This window comes from Spermophilus citellus (assembly GCF_964194105.1).
Source record: "Spermophilus citellus genome assembly, chromosome: 17".
NCBI lineage: Eukaryota > Metazoa > Chordata > Mammalia > Rodentia > Sciuridae > Spermophilus > Spermophilus citellus.
In genome coordinates, this window is record NC_138199.1 from 1,901,396 (window position 1) to 1,923,280 (window position 21,885).

General features: G+C 53.5%; 1 protein-coding gene across 13 annotated transcripts in view; it reads left to right on the top strand.

Moving 5' to 3' along the window:
• The window catches only part of MPRIP (myosin phosphatase Rho interacting protein), a 139,601-nt gene that overhangs the window by 73,305 nt on the left and 44,411 nt on the right, over positions 1 to 21,885 (top strand). For 10 of the 13 annotated variants that reach the window (XM_081270807.1, XM_081270809.1, XM_081270808.1 and 7 more), the window contains exons 4-7: positions 6,347 to 6,498; positions 10,947 to 11,031; positions 16,248 to 16,467; positions 17,531 to 18,041. In XM_081270807.1, the coding sequence (XP_081126933.1) occupies positions 6,347 to 6,498; positions 10,947 to 11,031; positions 16,248 to 16,467; positions 17,531 to 18,041 (968 nt within the window). The remainder of the gene's footprint in view (positions 1 to 6,346; positions 6,499 to 10,946; positions 11,032 to 16,247; positions 16,468 to 17,530; positions 18,042 to 21,885) is intronic. The other 3 variants (XM_081270799.1, XM_081270800.1, XM_081270801.1) reach the window with 1 other exon arrangement.

The following is a 21,885-nucleotide window of genomic DNA, read 5'->3' on the forward strand; positions in this document are numbered from 1 at the left end:
TTGGTTGGCAGCAGAATGACTGCCTGGTGGGTGGTTGGAAGAAAGGTGCAGCACTCAGAGCCGGTCTGCACGTGCCCAGAGCTAGTGGGGAGGGCAGCTGGCGACGTGATGCTGGTGTACAGAGCCCTTTGCTGTCCACTTGGGGTTCCATAGAAGGGCTGGCCCTGCCTCCCCCTGATCCAGATGTAGCCTTGGAAACTAGGCTCCAGCCTTTCCCAAGGTCAGGTGGGATCTGCAGGACACGTGTAGAGAGTATGCGGGTTACTCCTAGATAAACCCCTGGTTTGGCCCTCATTTTCAAGATGCCTCTTTGCCACCTTTTCATAAGCAGCCAGTGGCCAAGGTCTGCACAGAGACTTTGGTTCCCCTCCCCTCTCAGGGGAACAGATCATCTAGTGCCTAGAGCACCATCAATATCGCAGGACCTGCCTCTCTGTCCTGAAGTGGGAGACCAAATCCCAAGACTCTTCTTCCTTCCTCCTGAGACAGGTTGTTCAGGGAAACCCCTGACGACATTCTTGCCCTGGTACGATGTGTGTGGGAATGCGCCAGGAGCCAGGAGGAGCAGCATGCAGGGCCAGCCAAGCCCCCTTTACTTGACAGTCCCTTGGGTTTCATGGCAACTGTACAGGTGTGGGTTGTGTGTACTATATGTGTTGGGGGGGTACACATAAGATAAAATTCACCATTTTAGCCAATGTGAAGTGGTGATTTTATATATTCATAATGTTTTTCAACATCACTCTAATTTTAAGACCTTTTCATCGCCCCACATGGAAACCCATACACAATAAGTCACTGTTCACCTCCTAGCCCCCCTTATCTCTTTTGCAGTTATTGATCTTCTTCCTGTCTTTCTTCATGTGTTTCCTCATTCTGAATGTTTCATCAAAATGCAGTTGTATTAAACTGCCTTGTCCCTTTGCAACTGACTCGTGTCCCTCAGTGTCATGTGTCCAAGATTCACTCATGTTCCAGTGTGTGTCAGTGTTCCATTCTTTTTATGGGTGAATAATATTCCATTGTATGGCTGTATCTCATTATTTTTTTTAATCCATAGTGGGCATTTGGGTAGTTTCCACCTTTTGACTATTATGAATCATGCTTCTGTGAGCATTTTTGTTAAATAACTGTCAGTTCTTTTGAGTGTATACCTAGGGTATACACTTAGGAGTGGATTGCCGTGTGTGTTAGCTTTCTGTTACAGTAATAAACTACCTGAGATAATCAGCTGTGAGCCTGTTTTCCTTCACCATATGAAAGGGGGGTATGGGGGACAGCATATGTGATTCCTGCTATGTCCCAAGTAGGAGAATCTTGTGGTTCTGTGACAGCAGATATCTGAACGCCACCCTGAGTGGCCCCTCCCTGTGGTTTCTCTCCCCTGCTTCTCTTTTTTTTTTTTTCTCTCTCTGGTTCGACTGGTACATCTCTTTTTCAGGAATAAGCAAAACTAGGTGAAGCTTGGCCTCTTAGGAGGCCTGGGTTGCTCACCTTTGGAGGTGCAGAACTAGGGCAGGGAGCTCAGTGGAGCTGGCTTCTTGCTGACAGCGTCAGAAACAGGCGTTCCCTCTGCCTGAAATTGGGTTACAGCCTAGATACTTGCCCTTGCTCTTGGAGCACAAGGTTTGGACCCAGCCTGAACATTTTCTTCTGTCTTCTAAGGGCTGAGAATACAGATGGGTGTGTCCTGCTCCTAGACAGAGGCAGCCGGGGGGGGGGGGGTGGGGGGGTGGGTAGGCACTGGCCAGAATCATGGGCTGTCTTGGAACACTTGGTTGAATCTGCTTCAGCTTTTTCTTTGTAGGAGAGTGACTGCGTGCAGAGTAGCAAAGGGGCTACTTTAGAGCCAGGAGCCTGAATTTGAATCCTGACGTGGCTACCTCTGAACACTGTGACCTTGGATGAGTTATTTAGCTACTTGGTGGCCTACTTACCCTCTGTAGTGTTCACCTGTTCTATCTCAAAGAATAAACTAAGAGACAAAGGCACAGGGAAAGCAAGACTTTAATGATGGTCTTGCAAGATCTAGTATTTAGGTAAGCATGCACACCCAGGGCAGTTACTGTCAGCATTTTATACCCTAATGCGCAAGCGCTCTCCCCTGATTCCTCACTGGCTGAGTACTGTGGGGGTGTAGTCATCCCAAACATTGCCTAGGTTCTTCTGCCTTCTGTTGGGTTATTTAAAGAAATATACCTTTGTTGTCCCACCTCCCTTTGTTCTCTTGTGGCAGGAAAGTCTTCTTGGATTGAGACGTCTTGCAGTTTCTCTCTCTGTTGGCTAGGCTGGCCCCTTCTCTTCCCTGGCCCAGCACCTTCCCTCTCGCCTCCTGTTGGTCAAAGGGCTGTGAATTTTTCACATTCAAATGTTACCTGCTTGTAACTTTCCACTCTGTTCTCCCCTTCTGCTGCTTTTCTTACATTCCAATTTTACATTTATAAGCTAAATACTGTATTCTGAAAATGGGCCACCCGATTTTGTTTGTCACGTGTAGGATTCAGATGACTGTGGTGCCTGCCCCATGGGGTCATGAGAGTGTCCAGTGGGAGGACGCAGGGACAGGGCTTGGACCAGGGCCACGTTCAGGTGAGTGGCCTTGTTGCCAGTAGTACTACTGTAACACTGGTACTTGTGAAGGCAGGCACAGGGGCACATATCTGTAATCCCAGCAGCTCAGGAGGGTGAGGCAGGGGGAATCATGAGTTTAAAGTCAGACTCAGCAACTTAGCAAGGCCCTAAGTAACTCAGGGAGACCCTGTCTCTAAACAAAATATTAAAAAGGGCTGGGGATGTGGCTCAGTGATTAAATGCCCCTGGGTTCAATCCACAGTTTCCACCAGCCACTCCCCCCACCCACACACTCCCCCCACCCTCACCCCACACACAAAGCGTTGGTGCTTGCTTCCTTAGGCAGTGCTGTTGAGACTTGGAAGGAACTATTTTCTTAGCAGGTTGACAGTTATACATACCCTGACCTGTTGTCCAAGAGCACTGGTTGGAAGCACAGCATAAATAAAGTCTTAAAAGTTAATGCCAGATCCTTAATGGTGCTGAAGGGAATGTCAAATGGTACAGCCACTTTGGGAAATGGTCTAGAAGTTTCACAAAGAGTTAAACAGTTCCCATATGACCCAGCAATTTCACTCCTAGGTTTCCACCCAAGAGTAATGAAAGCATATGTTCACATGAATACTCGTATGTAAACATGCATAACAGCATTGTTCACAACAGCCCCAAAGTGGAAACAAACCCAGGTGTCCATCAACAGGTGACCAGACAGAATGTGGTAAATCCACAGAATGGGCCGTTATTCAGCCCTAACAAGGAGTGAGGTACTGGCACATGCTGCATTGCAGATGGTCCTTCAAAGTATGCTCAAGGAAGAAGCAGACACAAAGGTTGCATTGTATGACTCCATCTACATGGAGTATCCAGAATAAGTAAGTCTCCAGAGACAGAAAGCAGATTAGTGGTGCAGGGGTTTAGAGGGAAGTGAGTTCTGTTGGCCAGGTTTTTTAGGGGGGTGATGAGAATGTTCCACATGTAATTAATTGTTAGCATGACATGAACATGCTAAAAACCATTGGATTTGTGCTCTGTAAATTGGTAAATTGTGTGATATGTGAATTATATCTCAGTAAAGCTGCTATTAAAAAGAAAAATTAGGGCTGGGGCTGGGGCTCAGTGGCATAGTGCTTGCCTAGCATGTGTGAGGTGCTGGGTTCTATTCTCAGCACCACGTATTAATAAATAAAATAAAGGTTCATTGACAAATAAAAAAATATTTAAAAAAAAAAAGAAAAGTTAATGCCAGGGTTAACTAAGAATGAGATCATCTAATTTTGGCAGCGAGTTTCTTTCTACCTCATTGGATGCTCCATGAGTGAATTGGGCTCTGAATCACAGCTGCCCCTATTCCTTGGCATCCCCTCTGTTTTCCCCGTTGCTGCGTATGTAATAGGATCAGCTGACTGCCTCACAGTAATATTGAAGGGGCCGTGAAGGGCATGGTAATTGTGGGGTCTGGCACATAGGTCACAAATGAGCATCAGTCTCCTTCAGTCCTGGCCTGTCTTTGCTTTCTTCTTCTCTCCTAAAACCCCTTTGGGAAGGAGATAGAGCCCCGTTTCACACATGAGGAAGCTGAGGCCCCAGTGAGGAGGAGGAGAAGCTGTGGGCATTACTTCTTGCTTGGTTGGTGAGGCTGAGACCCATGACTGTGTCCAGCTGCAAGGCAAGATCTATGGCTGGTGGCCCAGTACTCAGTGGAAACAGTTTCTGTGCCAGGGAGGAGAGCAGGCCTCTGATGACAATGAGTAGTTTGGTGACACTGAATCCTGGAGTAGTTGTCAGAAGTAGGCCCAGTGGGTGATCCCTTGAGAAGAAATCATCAGAATTTTTCTGATGTTTCATCATCTCTATTAATCTTTGCGTGATGCACGTTATGTCTTATTATCTATTGGTGCTGTGGCACACGTCTGTACCTTTCCAAGTGCACATTCTGTCAACATTTTAAGACCCCGGGCCAAGGGTTGGTTGGTAATCCAGGACCAGGAAGAAATGGTGGCCTGGAAAAGAGTCTGCAGTCCCCTCCCTCTGTGGTCACTCATGGCTCATGCACAGCTTTGCCGTTTGGTCTCTACTCAGTCCTTCTGTGTGGGGAAGTCCAACTCCAAGCAGCTTAGAGGAGCACCTCAGAGAAGGCCTAGGGATCAGCCTTCTGCAGAGTAGGATACGGGGCTGGGGCTAGAGAGGGGGTGGAAAAGGTCAAGAACCTCTCCTGGGCCTCTTCAGCCAGAAGGCTGTGGGGACTTGGAGACCACTGCCCTCGACTGCTGCTTTGTTGCAGGACAGCCCCACCTGGCTCCCATTGCTGGCCCCTCCTCAAGTGCCAGCCCACCGTGCCTGGAGATACCCTGCTGTGCTGCGAGAGTGCTGGGTGGCTGCTGCTGCTCAACCCCACCCTTGCAGTGCTGAGGCCCGGCACTGTGAGCCCAGCCTCTGCCCTGCCACCTGCCTTTCTGAGCTAGGCCAGTGGAGCTCATTTAAGCTCAGAGGCCCCACAAGGAAAGGCTTCTTGGAGTTGGGGGCTCACTCTGCAGCCTTGGGAAAGAGACCCAGTGGGGGTAGTATGTGGATCCTAGTGACCATCGGGTCTGCTCCTGCAGCATGCATCAGGGCTGGCTGCTGAGAGAGGTGGCAGTAGTGGCTTACAGGTCTGCCTAGTGGCAGTAACAGGAAGCTCACACACAGTCCAGTGGAAGAGGCTTGGGGGGATGGCAGCTAACCTGAGTTTGGCAGATGAAACCATTGGGTGTGGGGTGGAGTAGGGTGGGGTAGTTGGTCTGAGGTTAGCATGGGTACCACATCTTGCCCTCAGACCAGGACCCTCCCTCAGCTATGAGCAGGGAGCTGGCAGTAAGAACTGATTGGGCTGTCCCCTACTGCCACCATCTGCCTCTTTTTCAAATTGAAGATGCAAATGTTTCCTGCTTCTCCAGGAGTGAAACAGAGGCAAACCCCAGAGGGCTGCAGAGTCAGCCTGCCCTCCTGGGGCCCCAGGGCTCTAACCCACTGACTGCGATCCACTGACTGCGCTTCCGCAGCACCCTGCCCACCTTCCCAAAGCATCTACACATTTGGTGGGGGGAGTCTTAAGACCAAATAAGGGCTGACAGATCACCTCTAGAAAGGCCTGTTTCTCTAGCTGTTGCCTATGTGAATTTTCTTAAAGCTTTCCTTTCCTATGTTTGTTTTTCTGTCCCCAGTTTCAGCTTCTAACAGCTTTTCTGTTTGGGGGGGGAAAGGTGTTCTGGATCAGAGCTGGCTGGCAGCCTCTGCAGGCTCCAAGGACTGGGCAGGTGCTGGTGGGCTAGCCCTTTCAGGGTGCCCAACTCTGTTCCCTAGCCCCATGGCCAGAGCTTAAGGATATGGCTCCGCTCCAGTCCTCTCCTTGTATCTAAAAATAACCTGGCTATTTTGATCCACCTCCTCTGGAGCTTTCTCTCCTTATTCTCTTGGATCAGCAACCCCTCTGGGACTAAGATCTTGGCTGCCTCTGTACCCCCAGCCCTCCTCACTGAGCTGTCCCTTTCCTGTTCTCCCCCATCCCTGCCCCTTCCTCTGGTGCAGGCCAGGATATTGTTTTCAAGGAGGAAGTAAAGTGCAGCCGGGTGTCCTCTGAGAAAACCTGGCTTGGCCTGCTTCTTCCTGAGTGGGTAAGGGAGGAAGTGGAACTAGGAGGATGGAGGACCAGAATGACCAAGTACTCCAGGGTGAGATGCCACCTTGTGCTGCCTCTTTTCTGCTACCTCTTGGTGACTCTGCCTGTCTTTTCTTTCAGCCCACAACCCTCCCACAGGGCACTATCAACATGAACCAGTGCACAGATGTGGTGGATGGGGAGGGCCGTACTGGCCAGAAGTTCTCCCTGTGCATCCTGACACCTGAGAAGGAGCATTTCATCAGGGCAGAAACCAAGGAAATCATCAACGGGTGAGCACTCAGCAAACAGGAGGGGGCAGTGTGCTCTGCCCCCTGTCAGTGGGCCCTTGCACCAGGCTGGCGTTCAGTTCAGCATAAAATGGGCTGTGTGCAGTTTTGGCCATGTCAGCTCCCTGTCTCTCTCAGCACTTCAGCATACTGTGCCCACCAGGCCTATGTCCCAGGCCTCGCGTTTTCTATACACTCCACAAGGCTGCCCATGCGTCCTGCGGACCCTGGGATCTCCTCTCCTTGTGGGGCCACCATGTCTTCCTCTGGTCTCTTCACTGGCTTCCCCACCTCCATTCTCACCACACCCCAACCCTCCTATCACTCAGCCACAAGGCAGCACATTCCCCAAAGCACATCCGCCCCTGTCCTTTTCCTGCCCTAAACCTTGTCACCATAGAGGTCCAAGTTGCCTGGTGGACCCTATGAGGCCCTTTATGGCTCTCCAGCCCCGACGCACCACTGCCATGTGCCTCAGGTACTGGACTGCACGGTGTTGACCATGCCCTCCCCTAAGTCTGGAAATACTCCTCTTTTCTCTTTTCCTCTAGGCTGAGTGTCAGCCATTCAGAGGAGCACATCATGTGGAGACGCTGGGCTCCATCGCCTGGCTCGGGTAAAAGCTCCAGATGATCCATGTGGATCTGTCTTTTGCAGTGATGGTCCTTGAGGGTAGAGGCCTATCTTAGTCATGTCCCCAGTGCCTCACCTTAAGCCACTCTGTGCTCCCAGTCTAGGGACTGGCTTCTTTGGGTGGAAAGGACAGACGAGCACTTTGCTCATCCTATCCCTCTGTGCAGGGTTTAGAGGAGGGCCTGTGAGGTAAAGGATGCTGCGTTTTGAGATAGCTGATAGTCCCGGCAGATGTGCGCTCCAAGCCTCTGAGCTCAGAACCTCCTGATCCAGCAGTGGTCATTTGGTACCAGCACTGCATAGCCTGGGCCATGGTGTAAAACTGCCTGCTCTGTGTGGGTGGGAAGGCTCAGCATGCCTGGCTGGGAGCTTGGGGAGTGGGTCCCAGAAATTCCCACTCATCCTTTAAGGATTAATGGAGGGACATGTGTCAGAAGAGGCTTTGGAAGAAAGCAAACCTAGGGAATGGCTGATGGCTGCCCTGCAGGGTAGAAGGAATTGGACATATGAAGCCCTTTGGTGGACAATCAGAAGACTCCTTGGAGCACCACCTTGCTTTAGCATCTCAGCTGCATCTCTGACCCAGGCCTAGAGTAAGGAGGTGAGAGGCTGGGTGCCAAGGGGTGCCCTATGCGGGAGGCCATCTGTTTGCTGGGGATGAGCTGGAGGAGTACCTTTTTGTCTGTCCCTGAGCTTAATCTAGAACCACGGGGCTTGAGGGTATCCAGGGCTTTTGAAGAACCTAGACCTTGCAGTGAGGAGCCCGAGGGCCTAATGGCAGGGCTGCTGTCAGTACTCCTTCTGGGTGTGAGTGGCCATCTGCACTTCCTTTTCACACCAGCTGCTGTTGCTGACACTGGCCAGACACACCTGACCAAAATGGACCCCTTAGGGAAACACTCCCTCCTGGCTGTAACTAAGCAGCCTGGGTGACAGGCGAGGCAGAAAGGAGGTCCGAGGTCCCCAGGCAGGCAGGGGAGTATCTGGAGCTGCCTTGGTGATGGTTACGAAAGGTGATGAAGGTGATGCTTAGCTTTTTGGTGTTTTGGGGGGGTGGGGGTGCTACCGGGAATGGAACTCAGGGGCCCTCCACCACTGAGCCCCATCCCCAGCCCTATTTTGTATTTTATTTAGAGACAGGGTCTCACTCAGTTGCTTAGCCCCTTGCCATTGCTGGGGCTGGCTTTGAACCCAGGGTCCTCTTGCCTCAGCCTCCTGAACCGCTAGGATTACAGGCCTGGCCACCACACCCAGCAATGTGGCAGTTATCGTGGGGTCCTTGTATCCCAGACCCCTTTTTCATTTTGCCATCCTCTCCTCTTCCCCTTCTTCTCTTCCTCCCCTCCCCACCTACTGGGAATGAAGCTCAGGATCTTGCACATGCTAATAAGCAAGTGTTCTGGCACTGAACTACACCCCTGCCTTCTCATTTTATTTTGAGAGAGGGTCTTACTAAGTTGCTTATGCTGGCCTCAAACTTGCTATTCTCCTGCCTCAGCCTCCCAATTGGGATTATAGGTATGTACCACCATAAGCAGCCTCTGTTTTCTCTTCTGTTAGCATGTATGGGGCCTGCTATTCCCATATAGCATGGACAGACATTGTTATTTGCAGACCAAAGTATTGGGTGCATGTGGCCTCGGTATCCTGTACATGGTGCTCCATGGAGCCAAGGCTTGTGCTGTGGCTTGGTGCCATAGCCACAGCCAGAATAGGTCACCCCAGGCTCTTCCTCTCTCATTGTCTGGGTTGGGGTCCTGCTCATTTCTGTCTAGCAGGTAGGTTCTCATGGTGGCAAACTGTCCCTGGGCTCTGTAGTTATTGCTAGCAAAGGTCCCCGTAGTGGGTCACCTTAGGGGTGAGTGCCTGACTTCTCAGCCAGCCCCTTGCACAGGGAGGATCCTAGGCACCCTGGCTTTGGGGGAGGCCAGCAGAAGTGCCCAGGGACCATTACTAAGGATGTCACAGGGGAGCATAGAAGGAGTGGTAGCTATAAGCTGGGACCTCAGAGGTCTGCAACCTTCTGGCTCTGCCTTAGGCACTCCTATCCCCTTGAGGATTTCATTTCCTCATTTCTGAAACTAGAGGCTAGATCCGGTGATGGCTTGAACGCTGCACAGAATTTTACAAGGACAAAGGAATTGAACAGTGGCTGCCTCTAGCTCAGCCCATGGGCAGTGACACTCAGTTATGAGCTAAAAGTATAGACAAACACCTGTGCCATCAGAGACAGGTCAGCAGGTCTCTGCTTCACGGCCCAAGGCAGGAAAGGAGACTGCAACTATCTGCAGGACGAGGGCTTCCCCAGGGACCCAAGCCCTCTCACTTTTTGTGTCTTGCTCCTAGAACTTGGGGAGCTCACAGTGCTATGGCTGCCCTTTCAGCAGCCATGACAGCTGATATTTCTGCCAGGCACTCCAAGGGCCTGTGTCTGCAGAGGACAGATCCTACAACTTCACCAGACTCTGGTCAAGTGTATACACACACTCATGGCCCCAAGTGTGTGGGAGCATAGTGGAATTGCAGAGTCTTCCAAGAGCCCCAAGCTCTGCAGGTGCCAGCTCCTGGGAGGAAGGAATGAACTGGCCACCATGTCCTTGCACTGCACCACCAACTGAATGCAGTTTAAGGAGGCAGGGAAGGGCCTGGTGGCGCTCTGGGCATCTTACTCGCTGCTTGGCCCTGCAGTGGCTGGGGTCACAGATGCTGAAACAGGTGACGGGAGGCATCCTCACTTCTCAGATTTCTCACAGGAGCCCAGAGGGAAGTATCTAGTGTTAACTAGATGTTGAGGGTGTTAACAAAATAAACGAGTGAAGAAAGAAGAGGGGTGACTTTGGGTGGGTGCTTGGGCTGCCCAACTCTAGAAGGCAGAGCCGGGGGAATGAGAGAAGGAGAGCAGAGCAGGGGAAAGAAGGGGGGCCAGCCCCCAGCTCCGGTGGAGAGTGCAGGTGAGGCGTGCGTGCTGGCTTCCACCCAATGCCACCTCCTCCGGAAGAGCTGTGTGAAGGGTGGCCTTAGCAGCCTGAAAGTCTGGTATATGGAAACTGGAAAGAGAACCACTTACTCCCTCTCCCAGCCCTAGAGAGACCAGCAGCCTCAAGGCCACTCAGAAGACTGGGAGGGAGGTTGAATGGGCCAGTCCCAGTGGCCCGGCTCCCACTTGTACCTCCTTAGGGACCTGACTCTGTTGTACCCTGAGTGCTCAGACCCACGGAGGGGCCTAGTGCTGACACATGAGGAGCCGTGACAAGCAGAGGAGGCTGTAGCAGGCGCTAGAGAAGGGGCTGTCTACAAGTACAAGAGAAGACAGGAAAGACAGACAGGAGCACCTGACCCAGGATGCAGATATGGTTATGTGACTTGCCATTGAGGCCAAGTGTCCCATCCTGGGGAGGGGAAAAAGCAGTTGTCAGGGTCAGGAAGAAATCATCTGCCTCAGTAGCCCTAAATGGCCTCCAGCTGCTGCCCATCTGTGTACTCCACAAATCCACTCAGAGCAGGCAGTTTGAGAGCTGAGTCTAAGCCGTGGAGATAGGTCCGTGATATGATAGTGATATGCCCTTGTGCCTCAAGGCCTGTGGCCAGGGCCTCTGCCAGAGTGGAGCCTGCCTTGTGCCCTGAATCTGCTGTGGCCATGGCAGGGGCATCATCTGGACCTGGGCCTGACACAGCCTGTGCTTCTGCCTTGCTCAGTGCCTGGAAGCCTGGCCACTGGATGAGCATCTCCAGGGAGGAGGTCCAGTGCCTGCAACCTGGACCACTCCAGCAAGGGTCAGGGTCTTAATCTGGTGGTCTGTCTCCTCTCTTCTCCCCAGGTGGCTAGAGATGCTAATGGTTTATCCCAGGACCAACAAGCAGAACCAGAAGAAGAAAAGGAAAGTAGAGCCACCCACCCCGCAGGTAGGCCTTGGGTTTGCCAGGTGACATCCCCTTGGTGGGGCTGAGGCCTGGGAAGGAGGGTTCCTGGAGAAGGAAAGGAAGGGTTCGTGCTAGGGCTGAGGCAGTCACACTCTACATACGTTCTGATCCTCTCCATGTTCTGAGGACCACAGTCCACACCATCTTCTCCAAGCCACCAGGACACAATAGCCTGCTGGCGTGCTCTGGGGCTGCTGCCCAAGGGAGGGTTCCAGCCAGTCGGCAGGTGCCAGTCAACACTGTAGTGTGTGTCCCTCCCCTGATCATCCTGTTGGCCTCTGGGGAGGAAGAGCATGTGCAAGGGTGGCCTGCTGCATGCAATCCTGTACTGCCACAGCCCAGGAGAGGAGACAGCTGTGCAGTGGGGAGGGAGAGTCCTGGGGTGTCCCCACCCAGTGGGAGACTTTCAGGGTCCCCCACCCTGATTCCCATGTGGTAAGAGAGGATGGCTGGGCTAGTCTCTCCAGGCCCCTCTCCTCTCCCTCCCTCCCTCCCTCCCTGGCCAGGGCAGGAAGGGCTCTGCACCTCCAGCTCTGATATACTTTCTACATTCCTGGGGCCGGGGGGCATGAGGTGACCTTTCTGAGCCTTTACTAACTAATTTGCAAAACGGGTCTGTTGGTATCTGATTGCTAGAATGATGGTGGGTACTGAAGGAAACAAAGCCCACTGTGGGCACTCAGCAAATACTAATCCTTTCCCCTCTGTGTCAAACAGTTGGCCTCACCAAGGGCTTTTGCTCTTGATGGATCAAGCCTACAGCTGCCACCCTCCCACCTCCACCCCAAGAGTGAGCAGGATGAGGTGGGGTCCCTTGGGCATTACAAGGCCAGAGGCAGTGGAAATGAAGAGAGCCAGCCTGGGTGGAGCCTGCTGCCCTAAGGTCATGGAGTCCTCGCAGGCTGCCTCCCTGAGCTGCAGTCAGGGGTGGGCAGGAAAGGAGCGATGCACCTGGGCTTGAGGTCCCTCCCTCACACCCCTTGACTGCCCCTCAGCCAGTTTGTGCTGAGCTGTCGCACAGGCCCTCCTGACAGCGGGACACAGCCTGAACCCACCCTCCATTGACAGATGTCCAGTCACCATCGGGTGACTCCCCAGAGTCCCAGGTGGCACGCAGGCATCTCCTGAAAGGAAAATGCCCCGTTAGTCAGGAAAAAATGCAGTCAGAATGCTTCCTGGAGACCGAGAATGGAGCTTCCTTCTGGAGAATAGTAGTCGACACACAGATCCCCCACGCTGCCTGGTCTGAGAAAGTGTCATAGGCAGAATAGCAGAATTTAGGGTTACACCGGGTTCCCATGGTGATGCCTCAGAAGCTAGGCAGAGCTTCTGCCTCCAAATAAGGTAACTCCAGGGAATTGGTTGTGCTCCCTCCCCAAATGGTGCTGCCCTTAGCCAGGTTCTACCTGGTACCTGATCCCAGGGCAGGGAAATCACCCACTTCTGCCCTGAGAGTGTGCCTCTCAGACCTGGGGGTGCAGGGCTCTCAGCCTCTTCTGCTCAGCTCTCTCCTAAGCTGGCCTAGCAGGGTCGCTCTCATTTCTGTCCTAGATCATCCCTTTGAGTCCACTAGTTTCAAAAACTATGAACTTTCATCACACATCTTCCCCAGCTGATGTTGTGGTGACATGGGACCTCTACAGAGGAGAGACAGGCACTACACTGGGTCAAGGTCTGGTCACCTCCCTCTGCAGCCTGATGCTGAAGGTGTTCAAGTGGCCAGGGTAAAGTTGTGGGGTGAGCCTAAAGCTTTTGGGTTCCTGGAGAGTCAAGAGCCCCGTGTCGGACACTTTCTCCGTGGGCTTTTGTAGACCCAGGAGACTTTCTCATTAAACCATCCAGGGCTTGAAGCCTTGGCTCTCTGCTGCATCCAGTTGAACTTAGCCTCTGCCCTGGAGGTGCTCAGTTGGGAGGTAATGGCCCCAAGGTGGGCCCATGGATTAGGCTGAAGGGGAAGTAGCCAGGAGAGCCCAGGGCAGGGAGAGGAGACAGACCCAGCCCTGACCAGAGCCCCACAACTTGTGGCCTGTGAGGCACAGCCTCCAAGGAGTACTGAGAAGGAGCGGGAACAGGAGGAAGCCCTAATCCGCTGTTAGGTATGACCAGGGCCAGAGTCCCTAGCCAGATGTGCAGGCCCTGAAGGTCTCTGTTAGCCAGTGGAGCCCTGAGAAGTCAACTCCTCCCTTTTCCCAGTCCCCCAGGTTTGGGTCCCTTTTCGGAGACCTGTAAAACTGAGGCCATGCCCTGGCCTGTGCATATATTATCTGCTTCTCCTTCCGTAGGAGTCTCGTTTTCTCTTGAGGTGTCTGCTGTCCCCTACTTCAGGGCAGAGCCCTCCCTCCTCCTCCATTTTCATGCCAGGGAAGTAGAGAGGCCTTCTCTGACACTCCTTCAGAGCGAGGGGTCCCATTTTCTCTCTCCTGCTCTGAAAACCCTGTGAATGTTCCTAATGAGCAGCAGACTTCACTGCAGCATTAACAGCATGAGCAGCACAGCTGTCCTGGGCATCCAGGAGATGTGCCTCTTCCTCTGATTTAGGCTGGGTCTACGTAGCATGAGCCCCAGCAGCCCTCCCCCACATTATGGGGGAATCAAGGGATCCCCAAGACCTAGGCCTAGCTGTGTGGCCACACTTGGTCCAGCCAGATATCTCATCTACCTGCTCAGAGGAAGAAAAGCATCTTTGCATAGGATGGACTTCCTCATTGCCCATCCCCACCTGTGCCCTACAAGCCGGAGTGACTTTGTTACTGCTGTCCAAATGAGGACAGTATCAGTGTAGGGATAAAAGAAATCAGGTAATTGGAGGAGGGACCATCAGTCATGTCCTAGCGTTGTACCTCAGGAAGGGCATGCATGTGCCTGCGTACTTCCTCTCCCAGTGTGGGACTATAGGACCGTGGCCAGGGCTGTGCCCCTCACAGGCACAGAATCCTGCTCCTTCCTCTGTGACCCTCCCTGGTGGCCTCTGCCAGCCCTTGGTCCAGCTTCCCTCCCACTATGGAGACTGATTTATGAAGGACAGTTTTTATGTTGCCTCCCACCACTGCTGTGCAGGAATCCAGCTACCCTTGAGCCCACCAGAGCTGTGTCTCAGCCTCTGGCCACCTGGAATTGGAGTGGCAGACAATGGCAGAAGGACCTGGAGTGGCCCGGAGCTTGGGGGAATTGTTGCTGCTATGGGGAGTGAAGGTGGCACAGCTGTGATTTATGATGGATGGGCAGGCCAGGGCAGTGTGCTGACTGGAGGAGCAGGTGGCCCTGAGGCTGAGTCTCTGGGTCATTGGAGCCCTCGTGAAACTGGCAGGAGAAACCTATACCATTTACTTTGGAGAATCTTGACTTCTGAGAAGAGTCTCCAGCCTGAGAGTTAGTGAGCCATTGACTCTGAGCCAAATGGGTGGTCAGGTGTTTGCCTTTGGGCCTACAGGAAAAGCCGTCCTAACTGATCTTGTCCTGTGAGGCCTGTAGTCCTTACGAAGCTGACAGCAGATTTGAACTGGGGCCCCCATCCAAGGGAATGCTCTGCCCCTCCCACCCTTTGTCCTGCTCTGAGGGCATGTAACGGTGGAAATGTTTGGATCCCACACTGCCTCTTCCTGACCACACAAGAGGCCTGCCCTCCAAGGGGGTGAATTGGTGAGACTGAATGGTATGGTGCCTAGCCTGGCTGGTAACAGATAACCCGAAGGTTCTACTGTGTCTGCATGTGCACATAGAAGCGCATACAAATGATCTGGTCATCTTTAGCCCTCACCAAGGGCCCCGGGCCTGAGGTAAGCTGAGAGGTGATTCAGAAACTGAGGCAGGGCTGCCAGGAGGGGACTGGGAGGTGAGCATTTTTGTGTCACCCCCGTCTTTGGCAAGAGAACTGAAACTTGCCTTCCTTTTGAAAGGGATTGAAGCCGTCCTGTTGGCGGCAAGCACCCTTGGCAGGCAAATTGGACAAGGGATGAACTGATGCTGCAGGAAAGCAGGAGATCCCAGCCCCGCCCTTGTCAGGGTTCTATAGAAGGGATCACTTACCTGGGTGCCCAGAACTGGGTTTCTTGTGTCTGCCAAAGCCTGCCCCACAAACACTTCTCCCCTTGGGCAGCACCACTTCTAGGACCTGGGGGAAATGGGACTTGATGCCATTCTCGGTGGGGCTACCAACTTGGTAAAATACTGCAGACGAGGTGGCTTAAATAACAGACACTTATTTCCTTACAGTCTGGAGATTAAAAGTCTGATTAGGGTTACTTCCTGGTCCTCACCTGGGAAGGGGCAAGTCATGGGGCCTCTTTGTAAGGGTACAAGTCCCATTTGTGAGGGCTCCACTCATGACCTAATCACCTCCCAAAGGCCTCACCTCCTAGTGCCATTGCCTTTGATGTTAGGATTGCCGTGTATAAATGGGGTGGGGGACACAAACATCTTAGGCCGTAGCATTTGACTTCCATTGATGATTCTCTCCTTCACACAGTGTCTGAGTGTTCCATTTTAGCTTCTTAGGACCAAAAGTAGAGGTAGGTAAGGCTTGAGTGCATGGAAACCTGCTCTCTGCATCTACCCTAGGGCCCAGCAGATGGTCATGGACCCAACTTAGAGATGTGATTGCTTCCTTTGCCACATCCATCTCCCCTTGTTCGTGTCTAAAGTACCCAGGATGGGCTGGGGTTGTGGCTCAGTGGTAGAGTGCTCGCCTAGCATGCACGAGGCACTGGGTTAGATCCTCAGCACCACATAAATGTAAAATAAAGATATTGTGTCCACCTAAAATTAAAAAGTAAATATTTTAAAAAAATAAATAAATAAAGTACCCAGGAGCCTAGGAATGGCAAACTCTGAGCCAGCCCCAATGGTTTCACCCATGATTCTAGGGCTGCTGTTCTGATTTCTCTCTGGTTGTGTGGGTGGGAAGAACTTGCACATGTTTGGGACCTACCTTTGGAATTAAGCTGGGGCCTTTCCTCCACATATTGGCCAAGTGAGCCTCAGGCCACTTGGAATAGGCAACTGTGGGGCCACAGAGGTGAAAAGGCCATGGTGCTCTCTGGAAGGAGTGTCTCCACTGTTCCAAGCATTCCCTTCTGGAGCTTCTTGGCCCCTGGTGCTGCGTAGCTGACCCTGTGTCCCCTGTAGGTGGGCACTCAGGACCTATGAGCTGGCTTGTGCTGTGTGCACCTAGGCCCCAACTTACACCACTGTTTCTGCAGGAGCCTGGACCTGCCAAGGTGGCTGTCACCAGCAGCAGCAGCAGCAGCAGCATTCCCAGTGCAGAAAAAGTCCCCACCACCAAGTCCACACTCTGGCAGGAAGAAATGAGGGCCAAGGACCAGCCCGATGGGAGCAGCCTGAGCCCAACTCAGAGTCCTAGCCAGAGCCAGCCTCCTGCTGCCAGCTCTTTGCGGGAACCAGGGCTGGAAGGCAAAGAAGGTGAGCAGTGACCAGCTGGCCTGCGTGCTCACCTGTCCTGGTGCCCTGTCTCGCAGTGCTAGAATGGGCCTGCATCCCAGCAGATAGGAGCTGACACTGGGAATTGGTCATGGCCCCCAGACCTCACTCTCCCTTTGTGCATAGGTTCTGGGCAGCCAATGGCCTGGGCTTCTTGGGCTGGCCATTCTAATTTAAGTTCCATCTGTAAGGGAGGAGGGTGGCTCCTGCTCTCTCAGCCCCAGGATGGATATCAGGAGAATCAAAAGTGTTCTGTGGCAATGCCCATGTGTATGATGAGACCTCTGTCCCTGCACCGTGTGCTTGTGTTCATGCCGCTACCCACCATGAGCGGTGTTGATGAGGGCTCCCCAGCCCCTATTGCCTCTACCCTGTCCGGGCCCCTGGCTATAGTTAGGGTGCTGGAGAGGAAGTAGTTGGCATCATTGTGTCCTTTCCACTGAACACTTTGGGATTGCTTGAGCAGAATCAGAGTTTCTGTGTCTACCTCTCTCATCTCAGGACTTAGTGAGTTCCACAAGACACAGTCTGGCTTTGTCCCTTCCTATTTTGTCCATACAATTAAGGACAAGTGCATAGTTGGGGTGGCCCAGCTGATCCAGTCTGAAACAAAATTTTCACTCACTCTGGGCAAAGATTGTCTGAGTTCTTCTTTGGTAGCACGTGCCCATCCACCTCTAAGAGCCTTCTGCTCCATTCACATCTGTGCAGCCCTCTGCCCCTTCCAGCCCCCAGATCTAAGAGACCAAAAGGCTGGCAGACTGTTGGTTTCCTCCTCAGAGTTCAGTAAGAAACATCTGGTAGGGCGTCTTCCCTCCTGGGCTGGAGTCCTGCTCTCCCTGCCAGCCAGTCTGGGCAAGAGGAGCCAGTGGAGGGGAAGATGGCAGTGAGTCTTTCATTCCCACCTCGGGGTTCTTTCCCTCCCAGCTCTGCCCTTGAGTGATGGACACTGGAGCTGAAAGATGGAGAGATGGCCCCTGTTGGGTCCTGTGTGGGCTCTGGAAGCAGCAGGCTGAGTGTGCTACCTTCTCCCCCTCTCTTGCAGAGGAGAGCAGCATGAGTAGTGACCGCATGGACTGTGGCCGCAAAGTGCGGGTGGAGAGTGGCTACTTCTCCCTGGAGAAGACCAAGCAGGACCTGAAGGCCGAGGAGCAGCAGCTGCCCCCGCCACTCTCGCCCCCCAGCCCCAGCACCCCCAACAGGTACAGTTGCCCTGAACCGCCCTCCCAGGGACTCGGTCGTCCCCTTCACTCCCCAGGTCCTCGGGCCCCCAGCCGCATGATCTGCAGCCTCTCCCTCAACTCCCTGGACGAGGCCAGACAGCAGCCTGCTCATGTGGACGCCAGCAGCACTGGGGGACGGGAGACAGAGACGCTGGGGAGCGCCTTTGCCTTCAGAGCCAGCAGGCAGTATGCTGCCCTGGCCGACGTCCCCAAGGCCATCAGGATCAGCCACCGAGAAGCCTTCCAGGTGGAGAGGAGGCGACTGGAACGTAGAACTCGGGCCCGGAGTCCTGGCAGGGAAGAGGTGGCCCGTCTGTTTGGCAACGAGCGGAGGTAAGGCGGGGACGAGGGGCTTCCCGTGTGTGTGGACACTCACTCACTCACACTCTCACCCTCCTCGAGCTGCCCTGGGAAAACAGTGTTCTTTTAAAAGCAGGAGCACCTTTCCCTCTGGGCCCTGGCTTCCGGCCCCAGAGCCAGGCTCCCTGCAGCCACCAGGATTTCTGAGTGCCTTGGCTGCTGTGGACCAGTATCTCTTGGATCCCTGGTGGATTCTCAACTGCCTGAATCTCACTGGGCTGGATCTTATTCTTCTTGGCCCACTCTTTTCTATCAGGTGGCCCTGGCCGTAGGTGGGGACAGACCCTCTTCACTCTGGCAGGCCCATGTGGGCAGAGCACAATGAGAAGGTGCCGGGGCAAACAGCTGTGCCCAGGAAGGTGAGGGCAACACAGTGCCTCTCCCTTGGGGACATGCTCCCTGCAAGCTACAGGGAAGCCATGGTGGCCTGCAAACCCACTCAGTGCCTGATGGTATCACTGTTGCCCTTTGGCCTTGGCTGAACTGGGGAGGCCGACCAGAGTCCCAGCTTCCGGGGGAGAGATGGGCTGTGGGCAGCTGGGCTGACACTGTAGATGCAGAACTTAGTGCTGAAAAGAGGATGGCTTTTGCCCACTCTCCCCCTGTTCCACTGGCCTGAGTTTCCTGAGAACCAGAAGATGTCACTGGAGGCCTGGACAGAGTCCCCACATGTCCTTCAGAGGGTCTTCCACCTGCCTCTATAAATTGAGGCTTTGAGGAATAACAGGACGCCTCACCTGTGGGGATAGACTCTGGAGGTCGTTGGCCCTTACCTCAAAACAAATTTTTAAAAAATATTTTATTTTTTAGTTGTAGTTGGACACAATATCTTTGTTTTTTATTTATTTATTTTTATATGGTGTTAAGGATCAAACCCAGGGCCTTGCACATGCTAGGCGAGTGTCTACTGCTAAGCCACAACCCCAGCCCACCCCAAAACAATTTAGGAGTAGATTTGTACATTTGTCAGGGAAGAAAAACTATAGTTTTCATTTGGTTTTCGAAGAAATTTACTCTCTGAAAATAGATTTAATTCTAGAAGTGTCCACGGTGTCCCTCCGGCCCTGGGCACAGCCTAAGCTGATTTGGAGTTGCTGTTGGGGACACAGAACGTTGGTGTGGGATCCTTGAGGCTCCCTTGAGGGACAGCTCAGAAGAGGTGTTTTTTATCTCTCATCCCTTTCTTAACCCACAGTGAAGCCACGGTCCACCCATTCATCTACATGTCCCAGATAAAAGGGCCTGTGGTCAGTCTCCAGGATAAGGGGCTGTCTGACTCTGCCCAGAGTTACTGGTCTTGAAAACGGGAAAGTAGGTGCACCGTCTAGGGAGAGCAGTAAAGCCGAGGGAACCAGGTGCCTCCCAGGTCCCTTCCAGGCACCCTGTGTACTGGGCTGCTCTCATATTTCATTGACAGCTTGACAAGATGCCTGCTGTAACCATCCCCAGCCTATAGGTGCAAAAACTGAAAACCAGGGTTCAGTGATAGGGTGCCCTCCTATAGCAAATAGCTGAGGGGCCCATAGTGGGAAGTCCCTGCTCCCATGGTGTAACCCATTGTTAGAGCCCAGGGTGTCTTAAGCAGTTAAGTAAACATAGAAACGAAGGGTCTTGCTGGTGACCGAGGAGGCTGGCAGCGTGGGCAGGAAGGCTTTATGCTGGCTGGCAGGCAGACTGTGTGTCATGCTGGCTCTGGAGCAGGATCAGCCAGGGCCTGAGTCAGTGCCAGACCACAGAATTAACATTCTGCACACCTGCTTGGCTTGGCTGCTTCTCAGAGAGACTCATTTTGAACTCATTCTCATCCACTGGCCTTGGATAGATGTGGTTTGGGGGGCTTTGCTCTTGCATGCTCTTTGCCACCATGGAGAAGGGTTTCAGCTGGTGTTAGCATTCTGGGACTTCCTGCCTTTACATACTAACCCTGCAACTGTCCCTTTCTCACTGACCCTAATGACCTCTGACTGGCTGCTGCTGCTCTCTGAGGCCCACTCACTGGATCCCAAGTAGGCCACCCTCTGCTGAACTGGATCCTGTCCTCTGGTAGGTTACAGCAATGTCCAGAGTGGCAGGAAATCAGACACAGCTGCGCACAGTGGCAGCCAGGACAGGCCTGCCCTGCAGCCGTGGGGCAGTTTCTTGATAAGCCTCAGCTAAACCAATGAGCAAGCAATCTGTGTGAGCAGGATGGGCTTTGGGCTTCGACATGTTTGTTTTTCAGACTTCCAGAGCCTGTGCAGATATTTCTGGAACAGGGATTGCCTCTGACTGCTGAGTGTGGGGAAGCCACGGTCCTTATGGGGCTGCTGGTGACAGATAACCAAGCCAGTCCTGCTGCGCAGTCTGACTCCCAGGCCCTTGCCATGTAGGGGTCATGCCCCGGGAACCCTGGCACTCTGAGGGCAGGTGCCTGTTCTCTGTGCTACCTGTGTGAGGTGTTGCTGACACCTGCAGTGCTTCACGGGTGCCATGTTAGTAACTTCCCACCGACACGGTGAACCAGGGCAGAGGGTGCTGAGCCTGGCCTTGCAGTGCTTTCCCTCAGATGGAGTGGCTGTAGCAAGTGCCTTTCCTGTTTTCCACTCTGACTTCGAGCCCTGGAGCCCTGGAGCCCCGGAGCCCCACAGCATGTGACTTGCATGTGCTTCAGGCTCAACACAGCCCTACTGCTTTCCTGGGGAGCCTCCACGTCAGGTCCAATGGCAGCACCCAGGCCTGTTGGGGCCAGATCACCCCGCTGCAGTTCAGCCATGCTGGGTGCCTTGCCCTTACTACCCAAGCCTTCTCTTGTGCCCATGGCCCCAGCAGCCTCCTTAGCTTCCCTCCCTCACACTTACCTCCTTGCCTGCTCCCGGTCAGTGTCTGCCCCCTTTGCTGGTGTGGCAAGCTGGCCTGACATGAGCCCCCTTCCTGAAGAGGCACTGTGCAGAAGCAAGACCAGGGAAGTGGCACCCACGTGCCCTCTGAGCTTAGCCTGGGTGCTCTGCCTCCCTTGAGTAGGGACCTCCAAGACAGATTCACACTGAGCCTCCCTGGGAAAAGGAGGACCTACAAAGCCTCTCCTGTCGGCAGAGTCAGGTGGGGTCCAAGTGTAGTCCAAGTCCAAGGAGAAGCACCTTCTCCTCAGCTCTCATGCTTGCCTGGGACATAGCTGGGGGCCTGAGGTGTCACCGCGAGGGCAGACCTTGCAGAGGTCGAGGGAGGCGGGGCTGTTCTCCTGACAGGTCCAGTCCAACCGTAGGCCCAGGGGTCAGCCCCAGAGTGCAGGACTGAGCACAGCCCGCCACTTGCCAGCCTCTCTGCCTGACCCTGCCTGGACTCCTGACTGAGGGTCGACTGGGGTTCCTCCTCTGCAGTGACCATCTTGGGTTTTGCTTCTTTGACTCTGAGGGTGATTTCGGTTTGCCGTTATTTGATTTTGAAGACAGTTCTTTTCTGTTTATTCATTCTCCAGCCTTGTTTTCTTTCAGGTCTTGTCCTCTCCGCCCTCTGCTGTGTCGCTGTGGCGTTCGCGCCTCCTCCACCCGCTTCGCTCCCATCTCAGCTCCGTCTCCGGCACAGACCACCTGACGAGGCCGCCGGCCCTCTCACATGAAATCAACCTGCTTTGTTTTGCTTTAGTTTGGTTTTTGATTCCTTTTAACTGTTGGCAGAAACAATGTTAATTCATGAGCCTCTTTCTTGCTGAATTTTGGGCACCCTGGGGTGGGATCTGCGTCATGATTGTGGAGGGACGCCTTGAGCGTGGAGTCCCTCTGAGGTGGTGGTTGCCTTTTGATTGTGTTTGTGGCTCGGGAGAAGCTGTTGGGTGCCAAGC